Source organism: Symphalangus syndactylus, chromosome 2, assembly GCF_028878055.3.
Source record: "Symphalangus syndactylus isolate Jambi chromosome 2, NHGRI_mSymSyn1-v2.1_pri, whole genome shotgun sequence".
Classification (NCBI taxonomy): Eukaryota; Metazoa; Chordata; class Mammalia; order Primates; family Hylobatidae; genus Symphalangus; species Symphalangus syndactylus.
The window spans coordinates 107950633-107970671 of record NC_072424.2 but is presented as its reverse complement, the minus strand read 5'-3'; the positions used below and the strand labels follow the sequence as shown (position 1 = coordinate 107970671).

At 44.0% G+C, this 20039-nt stretch overlaps 1 protein-coding gene across 2 annotated transcripts in view; it reads left to right on the top strand.

Annotated features, from left to right (window-relative positions):
- The window catches only part of SAMD3 (sterile alpha motif domain containing 3), a 178443-nt gene that overhangs the window by 110270 nt on the left and 48134 nt on the right, over nucleotides 1-20039 (top strand). For both annotated transcript variants that reach the window (XM_063621950.1, XM_063621940.1), the window contains one exon: nucleotides 3500-3613. In XM_063621950.1, the coding sequence (XP_063478020.1) occupies nucleotides 3500-3613 (114 nt within the window). The remainder of the gene's footprint in view (nucleotides 1-3499; nucleotides 3614-20039) is intronic.

Sequence of the window (20039 nt, the reverse complement as noted above, 5' to 3'; positions counted from 1 at the left end):
GGTTTCACTATGTTGCCCAGGCTGGTCTCCAACTCCTGGCCTCAAGCCATCCTCCCACCTCAGCCTTCTAAAGCGCTGGGGTTACAGGCAAGAGCTGCTTCACCCGGCCCCTAAGCGATTTATTTGAAGGATTTCTAAACATTGTTTTGGCACATCTATGTAAAGAGGACACTCTTAAACATGTAACTTTTAATGAAGTTCCCATTGCAAGCTTTTACTCCTTCCCAGCAAAGGAAGGGTAGGAACCTGAAAGAGAGATCAAAGTAATTTCCTTGCATTTTGGGATAAGTAGGACTTTTGAGCTGGAAGTTCCCTTCCATTGAGTGGAATCTTGAAATTGCCTTAGGCACAGCTTAGAAGAAAACAGGCAGTCTTGTTTCCACTGCAAATCAGTTTATAATGTTCTCAAGTAAAAGAGAACTGGCTGGACTGCCAGGAAACCTGGGCTTCCTTCCTGGTTCTACTACTGACTTGGATTGATTATATTAAATGTTGGCATTCTCGTTTCTTCATCCGTACATTGTGAAAAGTAATATGGTACTTACCTCCTCTTTAATTCACACTGATGTTAGGAGTATCACAGTCTTTGAGCAAATGTGTCCTTTTTCTCCTAGACTAGGACCGTCCTGTGTTAAGTATGAAACTTTGTTAACTGGGTTGACTAGTTTCAAACATGGCCAAGACTGGGACCACTGTTTGTCTGGGGATTTGTAAGTGGGGACTTTGCACTGTACCCATAAGCAGCTGACTCACCTTAGGGATTTGTTTATCTTGTATTTAGATTAAATTATTCTGGTGCAGAATTACAATTGCATGTGAGAAGAGAATACTTATTGCTTTATATTTGATTAAAATTCTTGTTGGTCGTATTTGTTTATTGTCAAATATATTTATTATATGTTGTCACTTGACAATCATCAAATGAGAATGATAGTAGAAAGAGGCATGAGAATATGCTGTTTAATTAAACCCCGTTAGAGAGTGTTTAAAAAAGATAGGAAACTTGGTGTACAGAAGAACCCTGAAGCTAGCTATCAGGACACCTGATTTTAACCCCCTGTTATGATATTAGCCCCTCATCTAGCCTTGGAGATTTGTCTGACCCCTTTTAGTTTTAGCTTCTTCAACTGTAAAATGAAGTAGGTAGAATAAGTGATACTTTAGGTCCCTTCTAAAGAGTCTGTGATGGCATTCTAGATCTGAGATAGCAGATAGATTTCCATTTGAGTACAGATTTCCTTTAATGGCTAGTGGTTGCCTGTGTGAACACAAAAGTCTCTGAGACAGGTCTCAATCAATTTAGAAAGTTTATTTTGCCAAGGCTAAGAATCCATCCATGACACAGCTTCAGGAGGTCCTGATGACATGTGCCCAATGTAGTCAGGTACAGCTTGCTTTTATACATTTTAGGGAGACATAAGACATCAATCAGTGTAAGATTTACATTGGTTTGAACTGGAAGGGCAGGACAACTCAAAGCTGGGGCTTCCAGGTCACAGGTAGATTTTAAATTTTTCTGATTGGCAGCTCGGCGTGGTGGGTTATGCCTGTAATGCCAGCACTTTGGGAGGCCAAGGCAGGCAGATCACTTGAGGTCAGGAGTTTGAGACCAGCCTGACCAACATGGTGAAACCCCACCTCTACTAGAAATACAAAAATTAGCCAGGCTTGGTGGTGGGTGCCTGTAATCCCAGCTACTCGGGAGGCTGAGGCAGGAGAATTGCTTGAACCTGGGAGGCAGAGGTTGCAGTGAGCCAAGATCGTACCACTGCACTCCAGCCTAGGTGACAGAGTGAGACTCTGTCTCAAAAAAAAAAAAAAAAAAAATTCTGATTGGCAATAGATTGAAAGAATTATTATCAATAGAAAGGAATGTCTGGGTTATGATAAGGGGTTGTGGTGACTAAGGTTTTCTCATGCAGATGAAGCCTCCAGGTAGCAGGCTTCAGAGAGAATAGATCATAAATGTTTCTCTTTTTTGTTTGAGATGGAGTCTTGCTTTGTCACCCAGGCTGGAATACAGTGATGCTGTCTCGGCTCACTGCAACTCTGCCTCCCAGGTTCAAGCAATTCTCCTGCCTCAGCCTCCTAAGTAGCTGGGACTATAGGCACATGCCATCATGCCCGGCTAATTTTTCATATTTTTAGTAGAGACAGGGTTTCACCATATTAGCCAGGATGGTCTGAATCTCCTGACCTCATGATCCACCTGCCTCGGCCTCCCAAAGTGCTGGGATTACAGGTGTGAGCTACCATGCCTTGCCCATAAATGTTTCTTATTAGACTTAAGGTCTGTGTTGATGTTAATGCTGGTCACCTTTTCCTGAATTCTAAAAGGGAGGATGGTATAATGAGGCATGTTCAACCTTCCCTTCCCATCATGGCCTGAATTCGTCTTTTAGGTTAATTTTGGAATGCCTTTAGCTGAGGGGAGGGGTCCATTCAAATGGTTGGGGGCCTTAGAATTTTATTTTTGGTTTATACCTGGCATTTTTTTTTTTTTTTTTTTGATGGAGTTTCACTCTTATCGCCCAGGCTGGAGTGCAATGGCATGATCTCAGCTCACTGCAACCTCTGCCTCCCAGGTTCAAGTGATTCTCCTGCCCCAGTCTCCCGAGCAGCTGAGATTACAGGCACCTGCCACCACGTCCAGCTAATTTTTGTGTTTTCAGTAGAGACAGGGTTTTGTCATGTTGGCCAGGCTGGCCTCAAACTCCTGACCTCAGGTGATCCACCCGCCTCGGCCTCCCAAAGTGCTGGGATTACGGATGTTGAGCCACCACACCCGGCCTGGCATGTTATTTTGGAAAGGATGTGTGGGCCACATCTGAGCAGGATATTTCGCATCCTGTTGATACCTCAGGAAATGATGGGGATATGAAATAGGTGGGCATATTTGCAGTTGCTTTTTGGTTGTTGTTCTTGTTGAAACTGGAAGAAAAATCATTGGTCAGGAAGGTGAAAAACTGAGTTCAGATCCTGGCACTGCTGCTGAGTAGATCACCAGGAGTTGTTTTGCCTTCTAGGCTTCAGTCGCATTACTTGGAAAATAAGGGAGCTGGCGGAGTATGTTTCTGAGATCCTGAGGTTTCACAGATAATAAAATGTCTCCCAAAATGGCAGAGAGCAGAGTAGGGATCTGGCAGAGTTTACCATTTAATTTTGCCAAACAAGAATATTAGCTAAAAAAGATACATTCTATGATCACATCATTTCAGAAAGGAAGGTATTGTCTTAATGCCATTTAAAAATAGGATAGATTGATGAAAACAGCATTATGAACTGGCATCAGTCTGCCTCCTGGCACGGAGGAACCACTGAATTAGATGACGCCAGAGGGGCCTTCTTTCCGTTCTCTTAGTCATGAGTCTAATGTGGAACTTGGAAGTGGACACAGACCATGATGTTTACTCTGGGCTGGTGCTACCCTCAGAGCTGCTGTGAGATCAATGGTCATATCACCTCTTGAATAGTGCCTGACCCACCTCTTCTTTCTTAGTTACAGGGATGAAGAGTCCTCCAGTCCAGCCAGCCATGGGGAGCAGATGCCATCTTTCTATCCAGCTGAAAAGCTTGATAATGGACTAATTGACCAAAGAGTATTGAAACAGAGGTGGGGGTACCAACTTTAAGACAGTTTAAAGCCAAATAACATTCTTCTCTATTTCTTTTTGATAAGGTTTCATATGTTTAGATGTATTTCTAATTTGAAACTTTTTGTTTTCCTGGAAGGGAATATATTTTTATCCAGCGATAAAGATATTTGGTAAAAGATGAAGATTAAATTTTCTGTTTTTTGTATTGGAAAAGTGAAGTTTTAGAATGATAGTATACATCTTTCAAGTGTACATTCTTAAGGAAAAAGAGGATTTCTCTGTCATAAACTCTTCAAGGTGATTGGCAGCAGTCACAAAGATGGAATTTATTCAATGAATAATGTTCTATAGAATATCCCTTGGTGGAGTTTTTGTTTTGAATTTTGTAGTTGTTGCTTTAACTTGACTCTCCCGATAGAGGCAGGTAAGCATTTGCTTTATATTCCAGTTGTTTTGGTAAATATTTTCTCTATGTTCCTACACTGGGTTTTATGTAGTGTATATTTCAATATATGGATTACAACTGAACAAAGGAAAAACTGTAGACTTAGAGAACTACACGTAGGGTTTGGTGCTGTGATGGTCATGGGTAAGATGTGATACAGAGGTCACGGCATCCCCTAGAATAGTGGTTCCCAACCTTTTTGACACCAGGGATTGATTTCATGGAAGACAATTTTTCCAAGGACAGGGGTCGGGGGGATGGATTTAGGATGAGTCAAGCACATTCCATTTATTGCGCACTTTATTTCTATTATTATATTCTAATATATAATGAAATAATTATACAACTCACCATAATGTAGAATCAGTGAGGGCCCTGAGCTTATTTTTCTGCAACTAGACAGTCCCATCTGGGGGTGATGGGAGACAGTGACAGATCATCAGGCATTAGATTCTCATAAGGAGTGCTCAACCTAGATCCTTCACATGCACAGTTCACAATAGGGTGTGCACTCCTGTGAGAATCTAATGCTGCCACTGATCTCTCAGGAGGCGGAGCTCAGGTGGTAATGCCAGCGATGGGGAGTAGCTATAAATATAGATGAAGCTTTGCTCACTCACCTGCTGCTCACCTCCTGCTGTGTGGCTTGTTTCCTAACAGGCCATGAACCAGTCTGTGGCCCGAGGATTAAGAACCCCTGTCCTACAGCATTTCACAGCCATCCTACCCAGGCAATCCATGCATCCATAACTCATATTACATATTGTCTCCAGTCACTAACAAGCAAATGCAATGCCTTAAACGTAGTTCATTGAAAAGAGAGACTGTCACCTTGCACAGAAAGAATAATCGGGCAATAGCCAAGCAAGGATGTGGTCCTTCAGTTTTCACAACCCCTTTACACTATCAGCTCATTTTGCCCACAGAGCAGTACTGCATGGTGTGTGGGCATTATTCTCTCCTTTTTGTAAATGAGTACAACCGAGATTTAGAGCAGTCAAAGGATTTCTAGCTATTTTTTCCAAGTGGGCTGTTGTTGCCTCAGCACAGGACCTAGCCACCCTCAGCGTGAGAGCTCAGGGGACTGAGGGCAACAGCCTTGGACTCAGGCCTGCAAGGCCCCAGCAGCCCTATGAGTGCAGAGAAGAGCAGCACCTTTGATGAGGAGCTCCTGCAAATGGGCTGGGCTCTCCTCTCCACTCTTTTTCCCTCTCTTCAACCTTGGACCCCACCTCCAGCCCCACAGCCTCAGTGCCCCAAGATCTCCCAGTGTTAGGGCCCACTGACTCTTGTTTGGGGTGGCGTCCAAGAAGGTGGAAGGGTATGTCCTAGGTGCAAAATCCATTGCCTTGGTCTTCCTCTATTGAACTATGATTCAGAAAGTGGAAGTTCATTTGCAAGGTGGCTTCTTTCCCCTCCTTCCCGCTCATGGGTGCTGGTTGATTCCTAGAGCTTGCCCGTGATTGGCTCCAGGTGCATGTAGTAAGCCATGAGCTCTCAACTACCCCTTCCAACAGGAAGCTGCTAAATGCAGCCAGTCCACATGTCTATAACTGTGGAAGTGTGGGTAGAGTTGGGGAGAACAGTGATTAGCCCCAGTGCTACCTACCCTAGTAGCACTGTGTCTCTGTATCCTCATCTGCAAAATGGAAATAATAATGATACTTTCTCATGGTGTTGTTTTGAGCATTAAGAATAGATAATGCCTGCCAAGTTCCGAGCAGAGTAGAAGCACACAGAGGGCACTCGGTGTACAGCCATTTCTCCAGCCCTGCTCCTGGAGGTATTCCTACTTTCCTTAGGGCGTCTTTTCTCTGCCTACTTGACACAGCAGATGAGGATGCAACCTTCTATACCTGTAGGTCTTTTCTTTTCTTTTTCTTTCTTTTTTTTTTTTTGATGAGATGGGGTCTCACTCTATCACCCAGGCTGGAGTGCAGTGATGCAATCAGGGCTCACTGCAGCCTTGACCTTCCAGGCTCCGGAAATCCTCCCGCCTTAGCCTTCGGAGTAGCTGAGCCCACAGGTGTGCACTACCAGGCCCAGCTAATTTTTTAATGATTTGTAGAAATGAGATCTCGTTGTGTTGCCCAGGCTGTCTTTTCTCCTTTCTAAGCCCTCTGACATTTGGTCCTCATCATGCTCCTGTGATACTGGCTAGGCAGGGTTATTATTCCAATTGTTTTCACATGGCTCATCAAAGAAACAGCCTCATACTTAATGGCATCTCACATTCCTCATAGCACCTGGCAAGGGGGAGGAGCAAAATAGGACTGGCTAAGAAATTGAGAGAAATAGAAGGGTTTGGAAACTAGAAGTGGCACACCTCTATCTTTAGCTCTGGCCATAAAGTCTCCCTTAAGCCCTTTACTTATCTGTTTGCCACCAGCTGCCCATCTCTGCATACCGCACCTTAGAATTAATGTTTCAAAAAGTAAACTTATCTTTCCTGCCTTAGTATGTATTTGGCAGTAAGAAACAAAAATCCACTCACAGTAAAGACAAAGGGAGTTTATTGTGAGAAAAGCATTTCCCAGCATCCAAGAGCAGAACAAGTAAGTTCCCGAGCATGAAGAAACAGGTGCTGGAGAGCCAGGCAGCGAAGCGGTCCCTGCTTTTCTCACGGGTTGTCTCTGTCTCCACTCTGCTTCCCTGTCCAGTCGGCCTCATTTCCTTGCTTCTCCCTACAAGTACAGATTTATCATACTACTTCTGGCTGTTCTGCTCCCCCCAAACTACCTGGCATACGACTGCCTTGCCCTAGTACCAACCCCAAAGGAAATTCTCCCTATAAACAGCTCAGGTCCTCCCAGCCAACTGACTCTGTCTTTCAGTGTTGCTTTGTTCATGGGCCCAGCGTGAATCAGGTGTCCCCTCCTGGGCAATCAGCTGTGTGGGAGGAGGGGCCCATAAAGACAGGGTGAAGTATCTATTTTAAGTATTTCCCCTATGGCCCTGCCCTTTATCCAGGACTGTGGACTGAGATGGGGCAGAAGATTCTCTCCCCTCCAGTGTCCTATCTCAGATGGTGGCTCCCACCATCCAACCCTGTGAGCCAAAGTGTTGGAGCCACTCTTGGTCCCTTTCTCCTGCCCCTCTGCCTAGGGCAATATTCAGTCAACGGTTGTTGATTAAGGGCCTACTGTATGATTTTTGTGTCCTGGTGTGTAGTTCCCTTCCTTTCCTTAACATCCTTCTATAGAAAGCCTCTGGTGACATTCCAGGCCAGGCAAAGCCCTTCCTCTGTGTATGGTATCATCTACTTATCTCGTGCTTGACTGTAAACTAGCTAACGAAATTGATCACTTTAAAGTTTGTATTCTCTCATTAGACTATAAGTGCTTCAAGGACAATGACCATGTTTTTTCTTGCTGTTGTAAACCCAGCGTTTAGTTTGGCTCCTCACACATAGAGGCTCAATAGGAGCTTTAAAATGGAACTGGGGGCTGGGCATGGTGGCTCATGCCTGTAGTCCCAGCACTTTGGGAGGCTGAGGTGGGTGGGTCACCTGAGGTCAGGAGTTCGAGAGCAGTCTTGCCAACATGGTAAAACCCCGTCTCTACTAAAAATATAAAAATTAGCCTGGCATAGTGTCGTGCACCTGTAATCCCTGCTACTCGAGAGGCTGAGGTAGTAGAATCACTTGAACCCGGGAGGCAGAGGTTGCAGTGAGCTGAGATCACTCCATTGCACTCCAGCCTAGGTGACATAGTGAGACTCTGTCCCAAAAAAATAAAATAAAATAAAATAGAACTTGGGATGTGTGAGCCAATGAAAGACTGAATACACTTTCATAGGAAGGGATAAATATTTGAATAACATCGATTTTTTTAGATCTTTTAATACAATCCACATACTAATTTTTTTTTTTTTTTTACAGAGCCAGACTCCAGGGGTCTATAAGCCATTCCTCCATAACAGCCTAGAAATCCGAAGGTATTTGGCTACAGGGCTCTCTTGAAGCCAGCCTTTTTCAAGAGGTACAGAGAGGTGGGGAACAAGTGCCAGCTTTTGGAGTCTCACACCTGGGTTCAAATCCTGACTCCTCCACTTGCCCAACAAGTGGTCTCTGAACCATGTCTCCTGCACCTCGATATGTAGTCTTGTGAGGGCTCAGTGATAGAACATATCAAAGCACCTGGCAGCTGTTACCGCACCTCACAAGGTGGCAATTACTATTCTTGTGATATTTTTTCCCTCTATTCCCTGAAATGAACATATTCATTCCATCCCGATTGTGTGCTGACAAAAAAAAAAAAAAAAAAAAGGCCTGGAAATTCACCTGACTCTGGGTCTTGGAATGACTCTAACAGTAGTGAAAATGAGGTATGTGTTCCAGTGGGTGAATTGGGTGTCCAAGGAAACGCTAGAGTGCTGTGGCACATTGCAGTTTTCTCCAGGGACAGCAGATACCGTGCTTTTTTTTTTTATTATTTTATTTTTTTGTTTTTTTTTTTTGAGATAGAATCTCGTTCTGTCACCCAGGCTGGGGTGCAGTGGCGCTATCTCAGCTCATTGCAATCTCCACTTCCCAGGCTCAAACAGTCCTCCCACCTCAGTCTCCTCACTGCAGGCATGCGCTGCCACACCCAGCTAATTTTTCTATTTTTTGTAGACAGAGGGTTTCAACATGGTTTTGTAGACAGAGTTTTTCAGGCTAGTCATGAAGATACTGTGCTCTTTACTGAATTGCTTAAATGCCCTTTCTGGAAGGAGGGATTAATAGGTCCCATCTTCATCATGTGCTGGTGAATTTTTGGGAAGAGCTTTTTTTGCAGTGTTATTCTTTGTTTTTTTGTCTACCCTGTTTGAAACTGTTCACCTCTCTTTTAGTAGCTAATAAGGCATGAAAGTAGATAAACAGGTAGAGGCTTCCTAAATGTTACTTTAAAGGCTTCTCACTTGAACTTTAAATATATGTGTCCAGATGTTTTGCTTCCGCTTTTGGGTATAATTATAAATTAGTCATGGTTTCATGCATATTTAAAAATTATTTTAATTACAAACTTTTTTTTTTTCGGTCTGGCCATTGCAATGAAATGGTGTAGAATAAGCTAATCCTTCTGCCTATGCTCAGTGATTAAGGCAAATGTCAATGGATTTTCAACATATTTGATGCATTGTTTGCAGGCTCTTCCACACAGGTAGTTCAGGCAAGGGGCCACACAGTTGTGTGTGCATCCAATACCAGGGTGTAATAAAGGGAAGCTGCAATGAAGTGTGCCAGCCTAGTTATGGGTTCATTAATGCAGGTTCCAGTTAGATGTGTGATTTGTCTTCTCAATTCCTACTCCTCAATTCTTTGGTCCTCTATAGGCCAAGAGTTCTGGGTGGGGGAAGGATGAGAGGAACCAGTATTATTCATCTGTGCAGTCCCTGACACAGGTGATCAACAATGTTCATTGTATGAAGGAACAGATGTATTCAGCATTTTCTGTGGGCTCTTCTTAATTGAAATATATGTAACCACAATAGATAATGAAAGAGCCTTGTAGGAAGACATGGGGGTGAGATGCAATATCTTGAGATCCATTGTCACTCATGGTGATTCAATCATAGAGCTAAAAGGCAGATGGTCTGGGAGAGCAGTAAGTATATGTATTAGTCCAGGGTGTCAACCCTGCTAATAACCAGGGTTGGTAAGTCTGGAGATGAGGATAGGCAAGTATTTGAGTTTAGTTTTAAACTCTAGCTCTGTCATTTACCAGCTGAGTAACCTTGGACAAGTTATATAACCTTACTAGGTCTCACTTTTCTTATCTGTAAAATAAATAGAAGGATGAATTAATTTATGAAAGAAAGCTTAGGAGCTCATTAGTTTTACCTATTGTTGTTCTTGTCTGGGCAGTCGCTAAGACACAGGGTCCAAAGAGATTTGAAAAAATTCTGCTCTCGATTCTAACAAATGGTCCCAAAGCAGAAGCGGCTCTAGGAAGTGCAGGTAGGCCAACAGTGTCTGGAAGCCTTCCCAGGACTCAGGGCTCCAGGCAAGAGGAGCATATGCTTCAGGCCTCCCTTTTGGGGAGTTCTGGGACACCAGTTGGTTGTTGCCGTAGCAAACAAAACAGAAACAAGGTCTATGAACCAATATGTACAATGAGGTGAAGAGGGAAGTTTCAAGAATCTGATTAGAGAAGCCCAGTCACCACTGAGGGGAGGGGGGGGGCATCAAAGACCACACAGGTGTTGAATTGACACATTTAGATCCTGAGTCCCAGGGCAGTGGAGCAAGGATCTGAAAGGGAAATGCAAGATCCCATAATTTTGTACCACTTTCCTGTGTAGAACCTCATGCCTAAAGGTTCTGTGTTGTGAAAATATTACATACTAACTCTATTCCTTGATTAGAGATTTCCAGCATACAGTAATGTACTAATGTAGGCTTTGAGGAGTCCTATAGTAAAACAAACAAACAAAAAAACCCACTTAACTTTGTTTAACCCAGGATTCTCTTTGTGTAACATCTATTAACATTACAACAAAACACCTTAGGAAATACTTATTTAAAGATTCCTTACCTAAATCAGGATTCATCCATTCATTCAATATGTAAATAATTACTGAGTGCTTACTACCTGTGAGACACTGTTGTAGGTATTGGGGATACAGTAGGGAAAAACTGACCAAGCCTCCCACTTTGCAGAGCTCACCTTCTAATGTAAGGAGAAAAATAGATAAATAAATATAACATTAGGTTATAAATTTGCTTAAATGCTATGAAGACCAGTGATGCAAAAAAGCAGGAGCGGGGATAGAGAGTGAGCAGTGTCTGCGTGTACATGTATGTGTCAGTGTACAGGAGGGTTCTGTTTCAGATGGGGTTCTCAGGGAAGTCCTTTCAACTTTGACTAGGTGATATTTGAGCAGGGACCCTAATGAAGTGAGGAATATTGGCTTTGAGCTAGAGCCAAACTTTCTGTCAGGGGAAGATATCTGTGGACAGTATTACTAAGTCTTTAGAGAGGTCAAAAGTAATCTCGATTTCTAATCTGTTTTTCTTTTGTTCAGTCCAAATTACTGACTATACCCCATGGGCTAGGTACTATGTAGACATGGGGTTGGGGATGGACACTTTATTCCTTTCCTTGGGGAATTCAGAGTCTGGTAGGCAAGACAGATATGTAAGCGAGTACCTGCAACACAGAAAAATATGCCAAAAGAGAAATGGAGAAGTAACACAGAGAGAGGGAGAAATAAGACTTTCTGGGAAGTAAGCATGGCGAAGACCTCTGGGGAAAGACTTCACAAACACTGAAGGAGGATTTTGAAAGATGATTAGAAATTTATCTTAAGGAAAATGAAGCAGGAGAAGAAAAAGACATTCACAGTATGTGCAAGGGTACAAACACCTGAAATAGCATGGAGGATTCTGTGTGGATTATTTTTGGAATGTGATAGAGGCAGAGAAAATGGAGTTGGTGTAAATGGTGAGATTCTGTTAGAGAGGTGAGGAGGGGACTTCCATGCCATGCTAAGCATCTCTTAACTTTGCACATTAAATTCACCTAGTGGACTTACAGGAAAAATACCAATGTCCTAAACTGATTCTTCTCAAATTCTATCGTACTTATAAAACACTGAGGAATCTTGTTAAAACACAGACTCTGATTTAGTAGGTTAGGGTGGGGCCTGGGATTCTGCAATTCTTAATTCCAGTGCTGTTCTAAGACCATGTTTTGAGTAACAAAGCAGTAGATGAATAAGAACTTCTGGGGATGAGACTTGTGCATCAGTATTTTTTTTAAAGTTCCACAAGTAATTATAACATATAGTGGGAATTGAAAACTACTGCTGTAGGTTAGGGAATAATCAAAGAGATTCAGTGATTTGATCAGGTATACATAGTTTTCATCATTTATTGTGGCAGTGATGTAGAGAATGGATTGGAGAAAAATGAAAGGAGGAAGACCCATCAAAACACTAGACTAAAGTTCAAGCAAGAATTGATGAAGGTCTAAACTAAGACGGTGGTAACAGGCATCAAAAGGATATTTAAATATAAAATCAACAGGACATCATGGGCCTGTTAATGAGGAGAAGAGGAGAGTTTGCTGGGTGGTAAACTTTCTCCTGTACTTCTGGCTTATATAACTAGTGGTGCTATCAACCAACATGAGAAAACAAACATGAGAATAGCATTGTGAAGAATATGACCAACAGCTTATTCAAGAGAACTTAGCAGGATGAAAAAAACAACAACAGGTATTCTGATAAAGCTATGGCTTCTTCTCACTCTTCTCCATATTAACATTTTATATAGAAAACACTCAACAGAGTCAGTCTAAACAGTTCAATAATGCCACCACCTCCCAAATGAAGAGAGGCCTTCTTCATTTTTGTTTAAAGACCCAGTTTTCTATATTCCTCAGTAGCTACTGAATGTCCTTGCCCACTTTGATTGCTGGTGATAAATTAAAACAGATTTTAATACTTCTGAACTGCAAAAATAGTACTACGGAACCATTTTGCAACAACTGAGCATGTCATGCCTCATTCTTTTTTTTTTTTTTTTGGTGGGGGGCGGTTGGGGGACAGAGTCTCGCTCCACTGCCCGGGCTGGAGTGCAGTGGTGTGATCTTGGCTCACTGCAACCTCTGCCTCCCGGGTTCAAGCAATTTTCCTGCCTCAGCCTCCCAAGTAGCTGGGACTAGAGCTGCGTGCCACCACGCCTGGCTAATTTTTTTTTTTTTTTTGTATTTTTAGTACAGATGGGGTTTCACCGTGTTAGCTAGGATGGTCTCTATCTCCTGACCTCGTGATCCACCTGCCTCGGCCTCCCAAAGTGCTGAGATTACAGGCGCATGAATGAGGAAGAAAAAAAGAAAAGAGGGACTGAGGGGTGATAGCTCTGTGAGACTTGTTGATGTGCATGTCATGGTAGTAGATAAGATAAAGGGCTGAGTTTCTGAAACTTTGCATTTCTGTCAATACCAAGAGGAATTGGGGAATGGGAAGATTTAAAAGTTTTTTTTTTTTTTTTGCTTTGTTTTTGATGAATTAGGGCCCCAAAGACTCCCAAGGCCTTGAATCTCACACTGGGAGCCACTAACATGGAGGGTTTGAGAGACATCTGTCTAACAGGCAACACTTTGCCAAGACATGGTGCCTGATGCCAGTCACATCTCTCTTTTCTTTATGCTTGATTATAGGTTCACACATGCATTTCAGACATGTAATTCCTCTGGAAATCTCATAAATTTATTGCCAGGTGTGAGAGCCCTGGGCTATAAAACATAAATTAAAAGCAAACATCAAAATTATAGGAATGTGGCTCAAATGTTTTTCAGAATTCACGGTGGGTACCATCAGTTGCAGCAACGAAACAGCATTTTCTTCATAGTTCAGGGGTGCTTTGAAGTGACATTGTTCAGTATCTTCAGAGACAGCATCTCTCCTTGTTCATTGGCACGTGTCTCTATTGGGTTCTTCAAACCTTCTTGTTTACTTTGTTTTCTTAGCAATAGCTACTCTTGCCAAGGCAAAGCAGGTAATTCCCAGGTTACTGGCATAATTAACTCAAAAGCAGAATTTCTGATTCACTTCTAGTTTGGTAAAATTTGTTCCCTATTTGGAAGGGGTGTGTACCATAACATCTTCTGTCTTAGGATAAAATGACAGCAAATTCTTTAAACAGATATCTAAGCCTCCCCTGGCTTTTTCCTCTTCTATGTCCCCAAACATCTGAGGTTTGGGATGTTGCAGAGATCACATGCCATTTAGCTTCAGAGTTGATAATATAAACCTGGGTATCCCAATCTATACCATTTTCAGTGCATAAAGTCTGCAGGCTTGGATGTAGAGAGGAATTAAATGAAAATGGGATGCCACAATATAGCCACTTGTGGGGCACAATTTCTTTCAGTTCAGTCCCTGGAGAGCAGCATAGTTGTCACTGCTTTCTCTCCCAATGGTGGGAGTACTAATACTATTGCTGGTGGCACTCGAGATGTGAAGAACAAGTCCTGTAGCCAGCATGTGTATTCTTCACAGCAAAGTGTTCCACCTGTCCCTTGTTCTCCTCCCTGGAGGACCAGAAAGCAATGCTATTTTACAAGACTAGGAAAGTATCGCAATTCTTCAAAGTAGGAGATTGTCTCCAAGTGGGTGCCCTTGGAGAAAGGTACAATTTGTGCCCCGAAATTTGGGAAAACAGGGATGATTTATGAGCTATGACTCCGAAGGTCAACCAGGGTTCAGCTGAGTGTGGTATCAATTCTGCCCTGGGTCCCATAAAGCCACATGGAGTGCAACTGAAGCCTGGTGAGATGCTTAGAAAACAGCTTTTGGAGGGTTTATTTTTGGCGTGTTTGACCTTTTTGTAATTCTCCAGGAGTCACAATCTAGTTCTCAGATACCTTTTGCGTTTCCAGAGGTTTCCACCTCAGTCTCCAGATCTGCCTCTCTAGTGTGCCCCACTGGTTTTTGTATCTCAAATTTATGGGCTTAGTAACCTGGCACTTCTTTTCACCCACCACTTGGTTTGGTGCCTTGCTAGTGAGTGGTTTCTTTGTCATGAGTGGGCTGTTTTAGCACAACAGAGAGCTCCTTTTTGAAAGGTGACAATTTATGTCTGAAAACACAAATTTAGGCTAGATGCGGTGGCTCACATCTCTAATTCCAACACTTTGGGAGGCCAAGGCAGGAGAATCACTTGAGGCCAGTTTCATGCGCGTCCGTGTGAAGAGACCACCAAACAGGCTTTGTGTGCGCAATAAAGCTTTTAATCACCTGGGTGCAGGCGGGCTGAGTCCGAAAAGAGAGTCAGCGAAGGGAGATAGGGATGGGCCTGTTTTATAGGATTTGGGTAGGTAAAGGAAAAAGAGGGGTTCTCTAGCGGGCAGGAGTGGGGGGTCACAAGGTACTCAGTGGGGGAGCTTTTGAGCCAGGATGAGCCAGGAGAAGGAATTTCACAAGACAATGTCATCAGTTAAGGCAGGAACCGGCCATCTGGATGTGTACGTGCAGGTCACAGGGGATATGATGGCTTAGCTTGGGCTCAGAGGCCTGACATTTCTGTCTTCTTATATTAATAAGAAAAATAAAACAAAATAGTGGTAAAGTGTTGGGACGGTGAAAATTTTGGGGGGAGGTATGGAGAGATAATGGGCGATGTTTCTCAGGGCTGCTTCGAGCGGGATTAGGGGCGGGGTGGGAACCTAGAGTGGGAGAGATTAAGCTGAAGGAAGATTTTGTGGTAAGTGGTGATATTGTGGGGTTGTTAGAAGGAACATTTGTCATTTAGAATTATTGGTGATGGCCTGGATACAGTTTTGTATGAATTGAAAAACTAAATGGAGTAAGAGAAGGAGAAAAACAGGTATAAAAGGTCTAAGAATTGGGACGACTCAGGACATCTGAGAGTGCCAGCAAAGATTATTTATTTACTTCAAGAGTTAAGAGTGGCAGTTTGGGGATAGCACGAGGAGATATCAGCTGTGCTGTCTTGGAGAAACAGTGTAAACCAGCAGTGTAAACAAGAGCAGGGCATGTGTGAGTAATTGAGAATGGTGAATAGGAGTATGACTAGACAGAAGATAGTAGGGATGACAAGTTTTTTTGGGGCACAGTCTAAGTTGGTCTGGTGTCTGGAATGAGACTGGGGCCTAAGAAAAAGGAGTGTCTATACAGGAGCTCAAATGGGCTGTACCTTGTAGCATTCTGAGGACAGGCCTGAATTCTGAGAAGCGGAAGTGGTAAAAGTATTGTCCAGTCCTTTTGAAGTTGGTGGCTGAGCTTGGTGAGGTGTGTTTTTAAAAGACTTTTAGTCCGTTCTACTTTTCCTGAAGATGGAAGGGATATAAGGTTTCACTGAATACTAAGAGCCTGAAAAATTGCTTGGCTGATTCGACTATAAAGGCTCGTCTGTTATCAGACTGTACAGAGGTGGGAAGGCTAAACTGAGGAATTATGTCTGACAGAAGGGAAGAAATGACTGTGGTGGCCTTCTCAGACCCTGTAGGAAAGGCCTCTACCTATCCAGTGAAAGTGTCTACCTAGACTAAGAGGTATTTTAGTTATCTGACTCGGGGCATGTTGAGTAAAGCTAATTTGCCAGTCCTGGGTGGGGGCAAATCCTCCAGCTTGATGTGTAGGGAAGGGAGGGGGCCTGAATAATCCCTGAGGAGTAGTAGAATAGCAGCTGGAACACTGAGAAGTTATTTTCTTGAGGATAGATTTCCACAATGGAAAGGAAATGAGAGGTTCTAAGAGGCGAGCTAGTGGCTTGTACTATAGCATAGCCTGCCTTTGCTGGTGTGTGGCGATTAGGCCTGGTGGAACTGCCATCAATAAACTAAGTGTGATCAGGGTGAGGAACAGGGAAGAAGGAAATGTGGGGAAATGAGGTGAACGTCAGGTGAATCAGAGAGATGCAATCATGAGGGTCAGGTGTGGTAACCGGAATAATGTGGGAGGCCAGATTGAAGTCCGGGCCAGGAACAATGGTAATTGTGGGACTTAACAAAGAGTGAGTACAGCTGAAGGAGCCAGGGAGCAGAAAGTATATGCATCAGGTATGAGGAAGAAAATAGATTTTGGAAGTTATGAGAAATGTAGAGAGTAAGTTGAGCATAGTTTGTGATTTTTAGGGCCTCTGAAAGTATTAAAGCAGTGGCAGCTGCTGCACGCAGACATGAGGGCTAGGCTAAAACAGTAAAGTTATTTGGACAGAAAGGCTACAGGGTGCGGTCCTGGCTCTTGTGTAAGAATTCTGACTGCACTAACCATGCCTAGGAAGGAGAGGAGTTGTTGTTTTGTAAGGGATTGAGGTTTGGGAGATTAACTGGACACGATTAGCAGGGACAGCACGTGTGTTTTTATGAGAATTATGCTGAGATAGGTAACAGATGAGGATGAAATTTGGGCTTGACTGAAGTAATGGGGTCTGTCTGTGAAGCTTTGCGGCAGTACAGCCCAGGTAATTTGCTGAGCCTAATGGGTGTCAGGGTCAGTCTAAGTGAAAGCAAAGAGAGGCTGGGATGAAGGGTGCAAAGGAATAGTAAAGAAAGCATGTTTGAGATCCAGAACAGAATAATGGGTTGTAGAGGGAGGTATTGAGGATAGGAGAGTATACGGGTTTGGCACCACGGGGTGGATAGGCAAAACAATTTGGTTGATAAGGCACAGATTCTGAACTAACCTGTAAGCCTTGTCTGGTTTTAGGACAGGTAAAATGGGGGAATGCTAAGGAGAGTTTATACGCTTTAAAAGGCCATGCTGTAGCAGGTGAGTGATAACAGGCTTTAATCTTTTGAAAGCGTGCTGTGGAATGGGATATTGGCATTGAGGGGGGTAAGGGTGATTAGGTTTTAATGAGATTGTAAGGGGTGCATGATCAGTCACCAAGGAGGGAATACAGGTATCTTATACTTGTGGGTTAAGGTGGGGGGATACGAGAGGAGGATGAGAAGGAAGCTTTGAACTGGGGAAAAGGTGGCAATGAGGTGTGGCTGTAGCCTAGGAATAGTCAGGGAAGCAGCTAATTTGGTTAAAATATCTCGGCCTAATAAGGGAACTGGGCAGGTGGAGATAACTAAAAAAGAGTGCATAAAAGAGTGTTGTCCAAGTTGGCACCAGAGTGGGGGAGTTTTCAGGGGTTTTGAAGCTTGGCCGTCAATACCTACAACAGTTACCGGGGCGAGGGAAACAGGCCCTTGAAAAGAAGGTAATGTGGAGTGAGTAGCCTCTGTATTGATTAAGAAGGGGACAGACTTACCCTCCACTGTGAGAGTTACTTAGAGCATCTGTGATGGTCCTGCAGGCTTCGGAGGTGATTGGGCAGTGTTAGTCTTCAGCTGCTAAGCCGAGATAGATCTGGGAAGGAGTCAGTCAGAGAGCCTTGGGCCAGAGTTCCAGGGGCCCTGGGAGTGGCTGCCAGGTGAGTTGGACAGTCTGATTTTCAGTGGGGTCCCATACAGAGGGGACATGGCTTAGGAGGAATCCCAGGCTGCGGGCATTACTTGGCCTAGTGGCCAGATTTCTGGCACTTGTAGCAAGCTCCTGGGGGAGGAGGTTCTGGAGGAAAGCCTGGCCACTGCGGTTTAGGCGTTTGGAAGTTCTTGTGTGCTGGAGATGTGGCTGGGGTTTGTCTCACAGTGGAGGCAAGGAATTGCAACGTTTTTCTATTATTGTACACCTTGAAGGCGAGGTTAAATCCTTTTGTGGGGTTTGAGGGCTGGAATTTAATTTTTGGAGTTTTATTTAATGTCGGGAGCAGATTGGATAATAAAATGTATGTTGAGAATAAGACGGCCTTTTGACCTTTTAGGGTCTAGGGCTGTAAAGTGTCTCAGGGTTGCTGCCAAATGAGCCATGAACTGGGCTGGGTTTTTTATATTGGATGAAAAACAGTCTAAACACTAACTGATTTGGGAGAGGTTGGATAAAGAAAAAGGAGCATTAACCTTGACTATGCCTTTAGCTCCAGCCACCTTTTTAAGAGGAAATTGCTGGGCAGGTGGGGGAGGGCTAGTTGTGGAATGAAACTGTAAGCCGGACCGGGTGTGAAGAGGGGAGGTGATAAAAGGATTATAGGGTGGAGGAGCAGAGGCTGAGGAAGAATTGGGACCTAGCTCAGCCTGGCGAGGAGCAGCCTGGGGAGGAGGGGAGAGGTCAGATGGGTCTGTACAAAAGGAAGATTAGAAGGACTCAGCGACGCTTGGGGTTGGGACTGAGGGGACAGGCGAGAGGGAACGGAGGAAGATTTGGGACGACCTGCATTGGGCACAGAGACTAGGAAGGGACTGATGTGTAAAAGAATGCCTGGACGTCAGGCACCTCAGACTGTTTGCCTATTTTATGACAAGAATTATTTAGATCTTGCAGGATGGAAAAATTGAAAGTGCCGTTTTCTGGCTATTTGGAACTACTGTCGAGTTTGTATTGGGGTCAAGCAGCATTGCAGAAGAAAATAAGGCATTTAGGTTTTAGGTCAGGTGTGAGTTGAAGAGGTTTTAAGTTTTTGAGAACACAGGCTAAGGGAGAAGAAGGAGGAATGGAGGGTGGAAGTTTGCCTATAGTGAAGGAGGCAAGTTTAAAGAAAAGGGAGAGTAGAGACACGAAGGGAAGCAGTTCGGGGGTTCTTACCCTCCAGAAAAGTGGGAAAGGGGTTGGGGCACAGAGATACAAGGTCGGGGTATGGAAATAAGGGATCAGGGTGCAGAGATATAAGAGGTCGGGGCATGGAAATAAGGGATTGTGGCGCAGAGATATAAGAGGTTGGGGCATGGAAATAAGGGATTGGGGTGCAGAGATACAAGGTTGGGGTACTTGCCCGTCCTCTAGAAAAGCGGGACTTGCCACCAAGAGTGAAGGAGAAGGGGTTGGGGGTTTCTTGCACCCCAGAAAGGCAGAGAAGGGGTAGAGACACGGAGAGAAGGGGGTTGGGGTATTTGCCCCTCCCCTAGAAAAGCAGGACTTGCCGCTAAGGGTGAAGGACCAAGGCAGGCATCCCTGCGTGGTCTGACACCTCTGAAACGTGGGTGAATAATCAGAGAGGCATCCCTGCAATGATTAAACACCAAAGGAAGGCTGCCTTCCCAGTCCGTGACCGGCGCCGGAGTTTTGGGTGCACGGATAAAATGTGTCTCCTTTGTCTCTACCAGAAAATGAAAGGAATTGAAATTAAGAGAAGGGAGAGATTGACGAGTGGAAAGGAGAAAGTGGTTGAGGGATAGTGAGAGAGGTTGGAGAAGAGAGTAAGAAGAGGCCGCTTACCTGATTTAAAATTGGTGAGATGTTCCTTGGGCTGGTGGGTCTGAGGACCTGAGGTCGTAGGTGGATCTTTTTCACGGAGCAAAGAACAGGAGGACAGGGGATTGATCTCCCAAGGGAGGTCCCCCGATCCGAGTCACGGCACCAAAGTTCATGCACGTCTGTGTGAAGAGACCACCAAACAGGCTTTGTGTGAGCAATAAAGCTTTTAATCACCTGGGTGCAGGCGGGCTGAGTCTGAAAAGAGAGTTAGCGAAGGGAGATGGGGTGGGGCTGTTTTATAGGAT